Below are 17,917 nucleotides of genomic sequence, written 5' to 3' on the forward strand. Positions count from 1 at the left end.
CTTTGCTGTAGTCCTCAGAGGGGAATTTGACTCTCGCTCATGCAGTGTACCCATCCAATCAAAAGACCGGGATATGCTTACATGATTTATGATTAAAAGAGCCACACTTAACTGATTTCATATTGCTGCATCATTGTAGTGACTGTGCCCAAAACAACCAGGGTAAAAAACTGTACTCAGTAGTTATATCTACAGAGATGATTTACTGCAGTTCCTTGTACGTTAACACCTCATTAATTTGAGTTGAGAAAAAACAGTTCTGTGATAGTTGTTTGAGTTCCTTATTCAAAGCTGGAACTTTGGACAAAGCTGAAATAGGACGGCATCAATGGTTTAGGCATGCACAAGGTACATCAGAGATGTCTTTCTTAATCTTGCAGAAGGCAAATAAGAGAAAAGCATTATTAGCTGCAAAGGGAAAAGGAATAAACTGCTTACTGATGATAAGACAAAAAGTAATGAGCTGAAATTTCTGTCAGAAAGAAGAGGAGGTACTATAGATAATGAAAAAGGCTTTCTAATGGCGTGTTCAGCATTTGAATAAAGGTGCTATGAGAGTAGTGAAATCTCAGTCACTGTAAGTCTTTAAGAACATGTTTTGAGGTTATTGTAGGGACCATGGCTGATTTTGATTTGGAGCAAGTGGATGCACTGGATGCCCCCTCAAGGTCCCATCCTCCCTGTTCTCTGGGAACTATTAAACAGATACTGTTGCTCCAGTGGGTGCTGGGATAGGCCAGAAAAGAGCCAATGAAGAAAACAAAGACAAAAAGAGGAGAAAACTTCAGAAATTAGAAGGAAAAAGAAAAACAAACAAATAAACAAAAACAAAAGAAAAAGGAGGAGCATTGGACATTCCCAGCATATGTAGGAAAATGCCTGTCTGTCAGACTATTCTAGCTAACATCTCCAAAGGAAAACAAAAGGTTTCTCTCCTGCACTGCTAGACAGAGAAATTAAAAAGTTGATCCTTCTCTAATCTTGAAAATTCTGGACTCTCAATTTAAAAAACAATATTTTTCTTATTTTTCTTAAACCTTTCCCTAATAGTCTGCCTTTTCATGGTGATTCAGAACAAATCCAAGGCATGGCAGCAGCTGTTTTGGAAAGAGTTGAGCCCAAGGCTCCATTTTTTATTACAAAGTAGCTCCTGTTCTCTGCAGAAGATCTCTGAATGTTATTGTTGTCTAGAACAAAGAGAGATGCCAAAGAAGATGGCCTAGGGAAGAGCTGCAAGTGTTTTTTCTCTGCTTTAAAAAGCCCATGAATGCACTAATAAATCTACAGAACTTTAAATCTTTTTTTTTTTTTAACTTGCAGGAAACATTTGACCCAAATTTTAAAACCAAGAGCAAGGCTTCAATTTTCTCTTCTCCGTATAATTACCTTTCTGATACATTTTCTGTCTTCAGAATCCGTGAATCTATGAATACAATGAAAAATACTGTTTGAGCTTTAAATGAAGAAGCTGAAGCTATGCTAAGGTGGAATCTGCATTGCTATGAGACTGTCGTGCTGAACAGAATAGACAGGACATAAAGGCATCATAATGCAACATCTGTTGATCTGTTTTGCATTCCATTAAGAGAGAAAACGATCCCCAATACGCTATGCTTCCCCCCATGCTTAGTGCACTTCCATTAATCTGGTATTCTGCAGTCTGAAGCTACATCTGTACTTTTAAAATCAGAGTTAATTAAAGTGAGTATGAGGCAGTTTAAACGCTAACTTGAGCTATCAATGGCTACTCTTCAATTGTTCTTCATTTGAAGTAACCCTATGAAATTAGATTATACTGAATGTGTATATTTAAAAAAAAAAACCCCTTCATCTTTAGGAACAGCAAGAATGATAGAACACAGCAGAATTTTGAACAGCTGCTTATGCAAATCCAGCTAGGAAAGCAAAACAAATCATTTTGTTTATCAGTTTGCTATTTTCTGTGCCCTAATGCGGGGTTTGATATGGTCATTTAAATATTTATATTTGCAAGGGTTAGAAGCTTAAGTAGCTTTTAGCACATCTACTTAATGAGCACTAAAGATGCTCATTAATGAGCTTCAAATGTAACCTTCTACTGGGCTCTTTAGGTTGACTGTGAAAGAGAAAATTAGTTTATTGAGAGGTTCAGTAAAAAACTGGCAAATTTTTTTATAAGCAGAGAAGTTATGAGGCCCAGTTTCCTAGGGGTTTCTGTCAATGCCCCTGTGATCCTGGTTAATCTCTTTCTCTCCTCTCTTCCCATATCCCTTACAAGGCACCACAGCAGTACAAGTTTCTCCTTGCTTTTTCCAGATACCTTTCTGCTTATAGTCTCCACAATTGCCCTTTCTTGTCTCCTGCACTGTACAGCAAGAAACACTCATCTTCCCACACCCTCAACATGCTCCTTGCTGCATTACATCTCTGCTCTGGTCTAGCTGCTGTCAGGGAGGAGACAACACATTTTGGCTTGGGTTGGACTAGAGCCAGAGCTGATAGATGGTGTGGCAACAGCACAGTCCTGGCCCCAGGGCTGGCTGCAGCATCCCTGAGGGACCACTGACTTCTGCATTTTCCTCCACCCTCTGATGGAGGTCTTTCCCATATGCTTGGGCAGTGCATTTCATGATGCTTTGGGGAATGTAATTATCTTTGAGACTATTTCTTCCTGTCAGATTTGATTGAAGTAGGTCAATGGCTTTAAATGATGCTGGTGTAGGAACTGACAGATCAGGGAACAGACTGCTGCCATAAACATCACTGTCTGATGCTATAAACATAATTTTCCACAGAAACCATAGTAATAGTTAATCATTCTTAGAGCAATACAACAACGACAACTCCTCAGCCTTAGTTTTAATGAAAACTTAGTTTCACACAATGAATTGGCTTTGAGTATAAATTAAGAAAAATTACATCCAAGTTAATGAAGCTGCCCTAGACATCTGGCCAGCGGCCATCAGCAATGTGTGCAGTGTCAGGCATAACCCTTGCTTTTCACTTCCAGAAACAAATAAGACACTAATCTGGTGAGATTTCTTCTTTGTTGAAATTTTTAATGTTAAAAAGACAAAAAACCTTATGGTTTTGTGGTTGGTCTATGACAGATGAAAAATTCAGGTGATTTGTATGGATGGGCAAAAGAAGAGTTGACTGGTTTTACTGTGTGATTATTCAGATGCATAAATACATTAATTTTCTATGTAACATAGTATGACAGTACAAATTTGTTGACCATATTTCTATATTCTTTGTCTCGCTTATAAAACTGCGTGCTCTGAAGGCATTAGTGATTTTCCTTTTAGTAACAGTTTCTTTTCAGTTCAATAATATATTCTGTCTATGGATTGGATATACAACTGTAATACAATTTTTCAATTTAGAGTACAGTTGCCTTTAAAATAAAATTAACATAATCAGTTGCAGAATAGCATTGTATTTCTTTTTCAGGAAGTTTTTTTATACTTTTCCTCAAAGAAAAATATTTAATATTACTTTTAAAAAACAGGTCTACTTCAATTAAAGTAATTACAGCAAGGTATATTCAGTTATCCATGAGTATCTGAGTATCTGAATACAACATCTGTATATATTCTTTCTGCTCAGGTTTACAGGGGAGGGACCTGTACAAATAAAAGGGAAAAACTGATCTACTTCCCCTATAGTCTTTGTGTGCTTAATATTCCCAACGTGGCTGTATTTTTACAATTGTTATCCAAAGATAGCAGCAGAAAACAGTATAAAATGAGCACAGGGAACTGTCTGAGTCCGTATTATCTTGTTTCTTTTCTAGTACAGGGGCTATATTTTTTGAGACATTTAAAATTTTGGCACCCCTCCTAGTTATTTCCTGAAGGTAGATCTAATAAAAAAGTGAGGAATTGCAGCTAAAGAGATCAAGGTAAGGCTTTTAGATTGTTTTCTTTTCCCACAGGAACCTTATATATTTCAGTATGATATAAGTATCTGATTCCTTCATGATATCCGGATATTCTAGACTCTGTAAGGAAGTAATGAAGCTTTATAAAAATAAAAAATATAATACAGTGTTCTGTTTGTTTAATATATTGTATTTTCCCTGTTCCCTTTGCTACTCACATTTCAAACACTGTGACTGCCTCTCCACAGGCATAATCCACCTCTTCCCCACGCCCACCCCTTGGATAGCTGTGATAGATTACAACTGAGATCATTAGTACTTGATTTGTGAGTGCAAATAGTATTTGTTTTGGACGTGTTTGGCCAAAGTTTGAATTGAAGACTCCTGACCCATGGTTCACAGTATGTACAGAAAAGTTCCACATATTAACTGACCAGGTTTGTTTAATTGAATGCTATTAGATTAGGAGATAATACTTAGCATACACATCTGGTCTAATTACCAGTTCACATAAACTGCCTGTTTAGTCTATCATCTATCTCTCTCTTGGCAATAGGACATTGCTCTTTTTGTTTAAAATAAAAAAAAAAATAAAGAAGGAAATTAAATACCAGAAAAGGAGCACTGAAATGCTAATTAAAAAAAGACTTCTCTTGCAACAGCTTTCAGACTAATAAAATACATTAAAGTTAAATTTTGAAAGACTTTCTTGAATTGCATAGATGTTCGGTTGTTACACTGCAGCAGTGTATGAATGGTAAAACATGTATCACTGGTAAAAGACACGTCCTCTGTATAGTCTTCAGAAAATGTTCCAGCATTTCAATGATTGTTTTGTTTGCAAGTTAGGCTAGATAAGAAGGCCCCATTTTCTTTTTATGAACTGCAGTGTTTTATTGTGCCTTTTCTGATTGTCTTTTTTGATTAATTGCTTCTCTTTTCTTCTACACTGTGAGTCCATTATTTAAATATCCTTAGTCCAGATGCACATAAATCACTGGAAGTCCTGGACGAGGACAGGAACATTTACATTTTCAGTTAGCTTCCACATTTAGCAGCTGCTCTTCGTAGTGCCTACAACAACTTTTCACACCAAATATAACACAATTTGTGAGCTCAGAGCTATGGGTAGGTCATGGAGAGCACCGCCTAAAAATACACAGATATAATTGTACTTGTGTTTTGAGCATTGATAGGACAACAATATAATCAGATTTTGTTGCAGACAAGTGTTTTCTTTCAGACTTGGTTCATAATGACTACTGCACAGGGCATTTGGCAATCTTAAATCATCTACTTACAAAAGTGGATTTGGTCTGGTGCTGATGGTTTATTGTACTCCTTAGCACTGTCCAAACAGGCTTTTTGAACTTCATATGCAGACCATTTCTAATTCTTAAATAAATGCAGTAAAATAAAGTAGTGGAAGCCACTGAGTAAATGTAGGAGACCAGAGGCAGAAATTTTAACAAGAAATCAAATGTAAGGTCATACAAACAAAATTTGAAACACATTTTAGTGCCATTTGGTTGCACAGTCTCAATAAGGACACTGACCATGGTATTTTTAACCTTTGACAACAGTATCTTTTAGGATGTGTTCTCCCCACTTTTATTTAAAATTGGTTGCATCTGCTTGATTGTCATCCCCGGAAAGCATGACATGGCCTTTTCTTCTTAGACTGACAACCCTATAAGTTAGGATGTTGTCAGAGTAGTGGCTAACAGATTTTATCTGTTTGATTTGCAGGCTGTAAGTGTCTTCACTGAACAGCTGCACAGAGCCAGACTCAAGTGAGGACTTTGCAGAACTGAGTACATAAATCTCTGGGCCCACTGACTCAGTCAGCCACAGTCAGATCAACTATGTGACATTGTGCTTGTAATGAAATTTTCAATGGTATCAGCTGAATAATAACCTTTTTTGTCATATTCTGCGTTAGTTCTCTTTTATATGTGAGTAATTAGAACACAATCTTTCCAGTTCTTCAGTCTCTGTTCTACTTCGGACTATAATGTAAACTCAGTGTAATTATTGAATAGACCTTGCCCATATTGGAAAAATACATTTTAATATTTATTCTCACTTTTTATCTGGTTGTTTAGCTAAAAAAATTCTTAGACCATGCTTTGATTCAGTTTTATTTTCAGATGCTGCCAGCTACTGCTGTGGTTTTCAATAGTAGGGATTTCATAAAATGCTTCTAGGTTATATGCCTACAAAAACAATATAAGACAAATAAATCTTTCACCCATAGACCTTAGTTAACCATATAGGACTCTACACATCCATTTGAAAAATATCTAGTGGTCATTAATTTCAGGAAGGTCACAAACGAGTGACCTGTTGCATCCCAGCACAAGTTTTGATTTTTTCTGACTTCATAGTATTACAAGGGCATTGGGAAGACTGCAAATGTATGTATATAAGAATCTTACATCCAGGTACTTATAGCAAGCATAGGTCTCTACAGGACTGAGGCGGGTGCTGTACGAATCTTAATATCTAGTTACAAGTAGATGCAGATCTGTATCGGATCTTTAACTGAAAGACAATTTTCCAAATCCAGTTTAGATGCAGAAATGTGACAGAAGCAGACATTTATAGGGAAATTAAACATTCGAGCTTTTGATTACAAATCACAGTTCTTTTCAAGTTTTGCATCTGAACTTTGGACAAAATCTGACCTGTGTCCATCTACATTAATTTCTAGTAGTCTTGGGTAATTTTCTTTGAATAAGTGTCAGGAGTGCACATAACGGAAATGCAGAACATTCTAGCCTGGAATATGCATATTTACTTACTTAATACTTTCAATTGCAACGTGGTTTTTCTCATTTTATATTTCAAAAATACACAATTAACAGAAGTTTTAAGAGAGATTTTGCACTGATTTGTATTTTATAAAGTATGACATAGAGAAGAAGCAGCTGTTTTGAGGACAGACAAGTAGAACATTTTAGAATCACTGATTTACTATTTAGGCAGAAAATTACAGGTTTGCCCTGGAAAATTTTCAAAATCTATGCTTATTATCCAGAAACTGTAATGAGTGAGGATATATCCACTTCCCAAGGAGTATAATGATACTTCATTCAGAATGAAGCCACACAGAAGTTATTCAGGCTTGATTCCTGCTAATAAGTGTCTGAAGTCTGGCAAAATGACTCAGAAAGAAGATGAAACTCTCATGATGACCAAAGTCAAGACATTGCAATTCTGTGTTGAAGTCCTTTTAGATTTAGTAGGTTTCCAGCACTATAGGATAGCCATATTGCATTTGTGTTCAGCATTGTTAAGGTGCAAAATTGGATCCTGCATGGTGTTGGCCAGGTGGAGATACTTATATCAGCATGACATCTTAGCAAAGGGCACTTCTTTCTCCCTAGTTTGAGAATGGAAAATTCTAAGTGGCCAAAGGTTAACAAGCAGAAGTAAAGGACGGGAAGGTTGTCTTCTCAGCAGCAACATCCCTTGTTCATTTCCTGTAAGTGGAACGCTTTACTTTCAGCCCTTGTTTTCATGCAGTATCATACTGATGGGTGCAACAGACAGTTTAAATCAAGGGGTCAATCTAGGAAAGGCTCACAAAGCTCTGTGTGATGATCCCACATCAACTGAGCTCCTCTCCATGGCCAAGCAGGTATTGGAGAACAACACTAATTCTTTTAGGAATGAGGTGTAGCTATACCAAGAAACCATGTAGAGGGTTTTGTACAAATTTGATGTTTATCCTTTTCCTCTACCCTTATGGCATGGTGGCTCTATATTTCATGTCAATGTCTTTCTTTATGGATTTGGACAGTACAGACTTCTCCCAAACTCTTAATATTTTGGCTCTGATTTTTCTCTTATTTTCATGCCTCTTCAGTGTTACTGAGATCTTCCATCACTGAGTTAAGACTTAACCTGTGTAAGTATTACTGTTTCTGTTTTATTGATAGGGATGCAGCATATAAATACACAGAAAAGCACAATAAAACACTGCAGATTGCCAATAACTCACCACAGAACTGGATGTTGTTAGGGAGAATGGTGGCTTGGAAACTAATTAAAGTGAGTAAACAAACATATATACCTCTGTGTAAGATAAATAAGAGAGAGAGGAATCTTCTTCTCCTGTCAGCTACTTTGCTGTCAGGTGACTCTTAACAGCTGCGATTCAAACCAGAATGCTTCCCACAAAATGTACTTACCCAAGATTTTTTTTTTTAACATGCTTTTTTATATACAGGTAATCATTAAAATTTATTTGTTTCAGTGCTGCTTTACATAAGTAAAAAGGTGAGTTTTCCAGCTCTGTGAAGTGTACGGGAATCCTCTTGTTATCATACTGTTCTCAGTCATATAGTAAGTGCAGAAGAGGCAAAACCAGTTCTGAAAATGCCATAAACTGCCTCTTGTTAAAGCTTTTCTACTCTTTTGCCACTGTTTTTAATTATTGTATCTTTGGAATAATCCACTGAAGGGAAGAATATGGGGTGAATACGTAAAAAATCTTAGAATGGTCAATTTAGTTTGGAAGTCCTTTCCCTCTGGTTCTGTATAGCTTCTCTTGTGCCCTTTAAGACTTCATAAAATGTAAACTGCTAATGGGTGGTTTTGCCTTATTCATGTCTGTTTTATTTAGTTGGCCCAGTATCCTTCCCAGTAAACAAAACTGAAGTGCAGAACCAGCTTCCTTTGTTGAATTCAAGATTAAAAATGTGTCATTCCTATTAGGTTCAGTACTGACAACAGCCTACTTTGAGTTACTACATATATTCATGTTTATCTAGCTAGAAAGGCAAGTGAGACCCTAATTTCCTAATCATAAATAGACCACTACTTAAACATCCTTTGGCACCTCTAGTATCTGCCAAGATTAGACAAATGGCATGACCAAGCTGTTGGGTACCTGCATTTCTCTTATTAGGAATTGCTGCTTCAATTATTTATACTATTACATCTGTTCATCTCTCTGCCACTTAAGATTAACTTCTTGCATGTATTGGCTACTGTGAGTCATAGCAACTTGATACAGCCATACCTTAGGGCCAAATAAAAGTCAGATTTCAGACAGATCATTGTAATCCACTCATGCAATGACTTACAAGCTTCTCATGTCTTTTTCCACCTGCAGCATTGCTAAGTATTCTGATTTGAAACTGTTTTTTATGGCTTTTCTATTGGGCCTGTTACAGATACATTAGCATTTCCACAGCAAGAAAACAAAATTAACAACTCTATATTCTGTGCAGAGTGTATGTAAGGTTAAGTGGAAGGCTGATGTATCATTACCAAACCTTGAATTTGGGGCATATATCACACCATATAATTGTCTGAAGTATGGGGATATACAAACTTTCTCCTCAAAGAAAAGTAAAACTGGGCAGTAGTATAGCAAGTATTAGAAACATTTTAAAAGTAGGTTATTGAGATCACTCTGCAGAGGTACTGCAGCTGGAGACCTCACCTGGACAACAGTGCCCTGCACTGTAGAGGCATTGTGTCTGGTGTTGTTAGAGAGTTATTAGAGAGTGTCTGATTTTATTGTATTTTCTATCTGGGGTCAGACCTGCTTGCAGCTGGGGTGGGGTTATATGAATGGCAGAAAATGCTACTTGAGTGATCAGAGACCTGATAATCTCAGGTCTTCAGATAAAGGTTAATGCTAACACAGGGAAGTGATGAATGTCAGTGGTTGACAACCCCCTTCTCTGTGAGAGAGGAAATCTGTCTTTAGAAAGAGCCTTGTTCCTATTAATCACGGTTTTAAGTATCAGCAGACCAGGTCTGAGTTTAATATATTTGTAAAATATCTGTTTAACGCTATTACTTTCGTCTTTCATTGAACTGTTGACCCTCCCATGGACTGATAGCATCATCTGGAGAGCCAGGCAGATGCAGATGAGAATTAGAGAGTCTTCTACAGGCACTTTTGTTAAGGTACCTCCATCATGGCTTGCCACACTTCAGCTATTCTATTTCCAGATTCCTTCTGCAGAAATTACCAGCAGCTGACCTGCTGAGCCAGTGGGTTTGTAGATTATCTGCCTACCTAGACAGGCTAAAAATATCACTGCCTTTCCCATGTGATACTAATAATCTAATCACAGGAAAGACAACAGTTCTACTTTGTGTAACTGGAATTTCACATTGATACAATTATAGAATCATTCTGAAAATGTTATTTCTGCATTTGTTAGAAAACATGTCTTTCACTGAATCTTGTAAAAATGTCTAACTGAGCTTCCTCAGCTATTTAACTTACCTGAACTATTTTTTTTTTTTTTTTCAGTTTCAGTGGTGTTTTACCATTATTCTAATCAGTACTGCTAAAATATATGGGGTCAAATCCTAGTTGTCACTCACAGTTAAACCTGGTAATGCCAGGACAGACTAAATATAAGTGCAATAATAATGTATTTCAGTTTTTCCAGCTGCAAAATAGTTCTAGTCCTCCTTATAATTTTGATTTAGCTTAGATTTGGGAAATACTCAACAAAACAACATTTAATAGTAGAAATTTTTTAAACTTATTTGTGTTGAGTGAAGTAACACTGCCACTATGTGGCACTTTGAAGTAATCACATATCTTAGTTACTGTAAAATTTTCAAATTTAAAACCTTTAAAATTGAGGCTAGAAAGCTGAGTTCTGACCAAAGATTATATGGTAAAACAGAAATAATAAAAGTTATAAAATTATAGAAAGGATTCTTCAGAAGAATCTATTGAGTCTATGAATTCGTATAAATTCCTTGTCTATCCTTCTCCTCTGCCGCTAATTTTAGGGATATTCTTTCACCTACTCCCTTTTTTGATCTACCAAAAGACAAAAGCTTATGCAAACTTGGCTTTTGACAATTTCTGGTGCTAGCATAAATCTAGTTCCTCTGATTCATACTGAATGGCTAACAAAATTTGTTGTCAGGAACAGTCAGTCGTAAGCTAAAACCCCTACATTTGGTTAGGCTTTCTTTACCCATGTTAGTGTCTCAGAAATGTGTTTCACAACCCTATTCCTTTGGTGTTTAGAAACCTTCCCGTTGCAAACCAGTATTTTTACAGATAAATAATAAAATTTACCATAATATGTACAGGTTTGCCTTTATATTTATTCATAAAATCTGTGACAGAAATGCTCTTTTCTCTCACTTGGAGCAAGAACTTGTTTATAATTTATTAATTAATTAATATTTATAAATTTTATTTATTAACATTATGGAGCAGATGAAAGGCTGTGTTGGGAGGGAAGATTTTATTGACATTGAATTGAACATATAATTAGCGATGAGATATTGATTAGCATGTTGTACAATTTAGTTTTTCTCTGCTGCATGCTGCTGTGTTTCCGTAATCAGTAATTGCCATGTCTGTGATTCACTTTGCCTTTTCCAGCAGCCAATGAAGTGAGAGGGTGGTATTCAGCACAAAGGTTGCTGCAGCAGCTTCTGATTCAATCATTGCGGGTTTCCCATTGCTTTATAGCACATAATTCCCAAGATGCATTTGGGCCAAGTGTTTCAGCAATTCTTAAGATGTGGGGACTTGCCACCATTTTCAAGATTAATAACTCTTAAATACAGCATAGCCAGGGAGCAAAAGTTAACTGCAAAGTTAACTCTAGGTTACTGTGCAATGCTGCAAATGCAACCCTGTAGAACTGCTCTGTCTTTGCTATTGTGTCATAAATCACAGACGAGAGAAACAAATTGAATTGCAGCCAAGAACACACTTCCATTTGGTTTCAAAACTTAGGTACAACAGGAATGAAAGCCACTTTGTGACCTGAGTTCAGAGCTACTCTAATGGCTCCATTTTCCAGATTAGCTCATGACCTAGGAAAATGGGATGTGTTAAATGTAAGAATAAATCTAAACTTGCTCTGCATTTGAAATACTTGTTTGTTTTGCTGATCTAGTGCTGCTGCTGGAATAGACAGGAGAACAGCCTCAGGAAAGCTGTGTTGCAGCTGGCTTTTTTTCTACCAATTGCTTCTTATAATCCTGATGTTCACTATGAGCATTAATTCAGCAGATATGTAAAATCACAAGGTAACTTGCAGCAGCTAATACACTACCTAGATTAAAGGATGGAATAAGACAAAATAAAAACCGTAAGGAACATTTCACTTGATATGTCCCTCAGATATTTTGAGGATTAAAAAAGATGTTTTACAGGTTGTCAGGAAAACAGTAGGATGAACTCATTGCTTTTAATTAAGTGTAGTATGGTCCACTTACTTACATTATATCTTGGTTTTTAGATGAAACAGAGCTGGGTTCCTTTTTCAGTAGTTAGAATAGTGCTGTGTTTTGCTTTTCAGCCTGGGACTCGTTATGAGAGAGACACTGATAACACACCAGTGTTTGCATTTTTGTCACTAGAAGTGAAGGACTTTGTGTTCTGTTAGTCTACAAACACAAGATTTAAGGGGGTGAGGAATATTTAAATTAATAAGCTAAATTGGCATTTGGATATGCCAATGGGATATTCCATATCATATCACGTCATGTCCAGTATATCAGTGAGGGTCTCTTCCTCTTTTAGCTCCCTCTGGCTTTCACTCAGGCTCTCGCTCTTCTGGGACTGCAGTCTTGGTTCAGGATTGTGGTTCCTCCCGGATCGTTAGCTGGGAACGGGCTGGGCTCAGTCGGCGGGTGATGAGCAGCTGCACTGGGTATCACTCATTTGTATATTTTGTTACTTTTGTTACTCATTTGTATAATTTGGTTATCATTATCACTACTATTTTAATTTTAGTATTATTTTAATTTTTCTTTTCTTTCTATTATTAAACTATTCTTATCTCAACCTGTGAGTCTCCTTATCCTTGTGCCCCAGTCCTCTCCTCTGTCCCCTGGGGGTGGGGGGAAAGTGGGTGAACAGCTGTGTTGGCTGCTAGCCAAGGGCTAGCCCAGTGAAACTATCACACATTAATAAATGACACCTTAAAATAAATGATCACCAGTGTTTTCCAGGACTGGTTAGAGAGTACAAGATGTTGCTTTTGTTTTATAATAGGTATAAAGCCACATTTACATCATTTACTGCTGAAGTGCCCTTTATGCAGCTCAACATCATAAAACATAAACCAGAGCAGTGAAAGGGGGATTGTCTAAACACATCAGTGGCTCTATGTATTTCTGGGACAGTGTCTAATGACAACACGAACCAGTACCTTGACCGTGCTGTTCTGAGAGATGAAAGCCCCTATCCTGTGCTGCCTTCCCCATGGCACTAGCAGTTAGTGGCACAGTTGCCTGATAAGTCAGATCAGCTTGCTGCTCTGACCAAAAATTAACTTAACCAAAATGAGTTAATTTTGCAAGTTTTGTGTCACGTGATTTTGTACTATAGTTTAGAATATATAACGAAGAATATGATTCTAATGATTGCAATAGAATGTGTACACAATACCTAAAACATAGATATGTTTTGTAGTTGCCTCATTAACTCACTGTAAATCTTTCCTTCTATATTTCCTTCTCTTCCCAGTTTGGATGTAAATTATGCTCATGTTATTTAAGATTTCAAATTCCATAAGATCAAAAGTTGATATTCCAAAAATCAGTAAAAAGTAAATTTTAATACACTTTTCCATGCTTCTTTGATTGTATTTTTTAATCTTTACTTTTCATTCCAAGTTCTATTTTTGAACATTAAGTTTTAGACAACTTATTTTTGTTGGAGGGAACTTCGGAGAGGGAAGGTATGTTTATCTGGAGCCCTGCTTTAAAAACAATAACCTGACATTCCAAGACACTGTTGTTGACTTTACTTCCATCTTCCCAGGGTAAAGATGGCAGGGCTAGCAAGTTGATACCATTTTGGAAACACAAAAAATTTGCAGAAGACCAAAAAATACAGGTTCTTAAGTCTGCAGATCAAAATGTTTCACCGAGGTGTTGATAAAGGGCAAAAATAAATAATGGGCTGACTGTGTTTTTCATATGGTAACATGTAAGTACTCTGAGAGAGGATTTTTTTTCCAAGAATGTATTTATGATCCACAGCATGAGGCCTTTAGATTCCAAAATACACTATACATTTAACAGATAAATACCTCCTTTGAAGAACTATTTAATAAGCCATTTGGTACAATGTTGTACCAATTGTTTACCAACATCCAGACAGATTTAATTTAACATATGTTTTGTCTAGAAAAATCAGTTAGCAAAGAACTATATCAGATTAATCCAGCGTCAGCTCTTTCATTAGCCAGGATCCCATTTTCTTCCAGTAACCCCTTCTGTCCTTTATTGTTATTCCTATCTTCCACTAATCTTTTATTAAGTTATCCTTGAAAATTTTACTTGAAAAATTCTGCTGCATTGAAGCCAGACTAAAAGGCCAGGTAGTTACCCAAATCATATTTTTCCCTTTCTTAGGAGAAATTCTTAATTTTCTTACAATTATAGCGTTTCAAAAGTCCAGTCATGATATACCAAACAATCAGACATTTTATTTAAAAAGCTGAACTACAGCCCTGTTTTTTCACATACAGTTTTTCCATTATTTTATTTTGTGTTCTTCTCTGTATATTTTAACAGTGGTTTCTATAGCATGTTATTAATCAGCACTCAGCTGTATCTCAAGATAAATTTTTCAGATGAGAGGAGTTATTTTCCTGTTGTTCTTTTTTCTTAATCTCTTTATATAATCATAAATGCTCTCTCTACTTCAATTTTAAGGTTGCATATCTCAGACAGAATTTGAAATACAGAGTAATTTTTCCTGTACATCTAGTTATGGGACAGGGAGGATGGGTGTCAGTTTGCTGTAAACAGAATTTAAGGAGTGGTATAGTGCTCTGGAACAAGACAGAAACAGAAGTTAGGCACTGTAAATGCTTTATGCATTGCATTGTATTACATTGGGAGACCCTTATTAAGAGTATTGAAGTTAACTCTTTGTAAAGAAAGTTAATAATAATATGGAAAGATGTAAAATTCCATAAAATATATAATCTGAGTGTAGATTTTTAGTTCTCCCTTCTTCTAATATTCATAAAAAACTATTTCTTTGTGTGTATATTCTCATGTATGGTGATGGTGCCTCTGTTTGGTTCAGGTAACTGCTTTCATGCAGATTTTGCTAAGAGGCTTGAAAGAGGCTTCTTCATCCTGTGAAAGGAAGTCTCCCACCCTGCATAACACAGCTGTTTTCCAGCATGACTAGTCACATGCAAGAGGCTGAAATTCATAGTATATTATTTGTGAAGTTATTGATGTTTGTGGAAGTAGAAGAGCTCAATCAGGCCTCATTTAATAATACAGGTATCATTTTGCATCTCCAAGAAGCTGTAAGAGTCCCAGATACAATATTCCTTATTTCTCTACATTTTGTGAATTTCTGCTTTCATAGGATGGAGTTTCAGCATGGGTTCTGCCTACCAGTTCCACAGCTGGCGAGTATTTGTGATTGTCTGCGCACTGCCCTGTGTCTCTTCCGTGGTAGCCCTCACCTTTATGCCAGAAAGCCCACGGTTCTTGCTGGAGGTATAATTTTCTGAACAGCATTTAGATTCCAGTCAAAATTATTTCTGTGTTTACATAATGACCTCTGTATAACAGGCATTAAGATTGAATATCTTAATCTGTATCTATGTTTTGTTTAAATGTTGTGATCAAATGTTTAGGTTGGAAAACATGATGAAGCTTGGATGATACTCAAGCAAATTCATGACACAAACATGCGGGCTCGTGGTCAGCCTGAGAAAGTCTTCACAGTAAGTATTGCTTTTAAACCTAATTGCTTAACACGTCAGCGAGCTTGCTGACTGCCAAGATCTGGGGTCCTTAAGCAGTCAATATTAATACTCTATATTACAAAGCCAGTCATTTGCACTTTAAATACTTAAATATAAACCCCAAACTCCTACTGAAATTGTTATATTTACAGCAGATGTTAAGGTATCAACCTTTGGCCAGCATATTCTTGAGCATGTGAATCCACAGTGTGAGAATTTTCTCTGGTGTACCAAGATACTTAATAGACTCCATATGTGTTTTATTTAATAAGCTTACTTCACTCTTAATAATAACAGTAGACACACAGAAATCCAAAATAGTTGGCCGGCCATTGCATCTTTAAAGCTTTTGAAATTATTTTCTTCATTTTTATCAACTAAAATAATTATTTTTAAAAAATCATTTTCACTTCTGTGAAACAGTAATTTCAGACATTTAATTTTCTCAAGGTGTCTTGGAAGCTCAACTGCATCTTGTTGACTTGCAGGTCTCCTCATAAGGCCATATTCAAAGTACTGATGGGTTGTTTCTATTTGGAGGAGAAAGTGACAATTCTTCAAAATTTACAAAAAAAAAAAAAAAAATGATAGGACTTTTTTATGGCATCTTCCTGATTTATGAAGAGTATACACAACAATTTTGTCTCCCTGGATACAATAGGGCCAAACAGCAGAAGGCATTTTATTACTTTGAAATCCATTCTGCTTTTCCATGTTTGTGCTGTGCCGTGGGAGTGCTGTCACTCTACTCTCTCTCAGAGCCATTTGTGGGATGTTTTTCCTCATCCAGAGGTTTTCTTCTCACTTTAATGCACATATAACTCAATCAAGAAGTCCTCTTAAAGGTTCTGCATTTGCAGGCAGTCTCAAGGAATGACCATCTGACCATATAACTTTATTCCATTTAGACTTTATTGCCTTGGATGTAGTTTCTGTTGCCTCCATCTAATTTTTTTCCACAAAGAGGCTCAAGAAATCATATATTTAGCCTGAAAGAAGACTAGTTAGCACATCTATCATGTTAAATCGACATTTATTGATACACTGGGGACCTACCCCTAATCCCATCTAACCTAATATTTTATTTTCTAATTTCATTTTCATAATCCCCAAATGAAGGGATTTGCTTAACACTGTGCAACTAGAGTGTAATTTCAGAATTGGTTTTTGCTGATCTGAGTTGCTTTCAGACAGAGTATGCCTGCCCCCAGTCACTCTTTTGTTTTTCTTCTGCCAGTGTTGATATTCATTGACTTATTGCACAGTTAGCCATAGCACAGACCCTGTCCCCCTACAGTGTTGGTTCAGGCACAAGGAAGAAGGCAGAAATGTGCTGGGAGAAAAGGTGGGAGGAAGGATCAGCCATGGTCTCCACATCACTTTGACATGATCATAATCACATCCTAAAGCAGCTGTGGAGAAGAAAACAAAGCACATGCTTTTTATTACCAGTTCTTGTCATCTAACAAGTCTTTCTCTCTACAGTTGTTGAAGTGTGACACTAAACCATGTTGGACTCAGCTGATTATTTATAGCTATTTTTGTTAAATAGTCAGCCATGAATAAGGCACAAATAAGGAAAAACCACCACTTTCTTGGGATTTTTGGCAGTTTCTGCCATGAACATTGGGAAACCTCAATTCCTATTGTCAAAGAGTTGAAGGATTAGAAATACTGTACTGTATGTCAAGGCTACAGATGTATGCAAGTCTGTAGTTTCAGCTTGCATTAATATGATTAGAAAATGCATTATAGTTTCCTCATTGGACAATGCTACCACTTTATCTTATAAAACCTAGAAACCAAAGAACTTATGCAAAATCTGTTTGGGATATCCTCTTAGTCTCTCTTGCTCTTTCTTTTTTTTTTTTTTTTACATACAAATTAGTCTTGGATATTGTGTCATTTTTTCTCAGTAATTTATTCACATAGCTCTCCTAAACCCTGTTACTTAATCCAATACCACTCTATGGGATATGCATTACTATTTTCCTCCACTTCATGTCACTAGTTACATCAGATACACTTTGATAGATGTGTTCTTATTCCACAGCTGATGTAACTTTTTCTCCATTAATGCTATAGAGTGCTTTCCTTTTGTGTGTTTTCCTAATTATGCTGATCTCATCTTTTTCAATAAGCTTTTTTCTCAAGTCATATTCGTTCTTGTTGCTCGTATTATGGAGAATTTAATCTTCAAACCTTTAGCACACAGAAGGAATCAACTGATGAACAGTTGGGTTTAGAATTAGAAACTCCAAAATGGATGCATTGTAGTTACTGACTGTGGAGTTGGTGGCTCTTACTACTTTTGAAAACT

At 36.4% G+C, this 17,917-nt stretch overlaps 1 protein-coding gene across 1 annotated transcript in view; it reads left to right on the top strand.

The window, feature by feature from the left end:
- Positions 1-17,917, top strand: part of LOC104531319 (synaptic vesicle glycoprotein 2C) — a 45,381-nt gene that overhangs the window by 6,484 nt on the left and 20,980 nt on the right. The window contains exons 2-3 of the mRNA XM_029087025.1: positions 15,213-15,346; positions 15,487-15,576. Of these exons, the coding sequence (XP_028942858.1) occupies positions 15,213-15,346; positions 15,487-15,576 (224 nt within the window). The remainder of the gene's footprint in view (positions 1-15,212; positions 15,347-15,486; positions 15,577-17,917) is intronic.

This window comes from Antrostomus carolinensis, unplaced genomic scaffold (assembly GCF_000700745.2).
Source record: "Antrostomus carolinensis isolate BGI_N321 unplaced genomic scaffold, ASM70074v2 scaffold6849, whole genome shotgun sequence".
Taxonomy (NCBI): domain Eukaryota; kingdom Metazoa; phylum Chordata; class Aves; order Caprimulgiformes; family Caprimulgidae; genus Antrostomus; species Antrostomus carolinensis.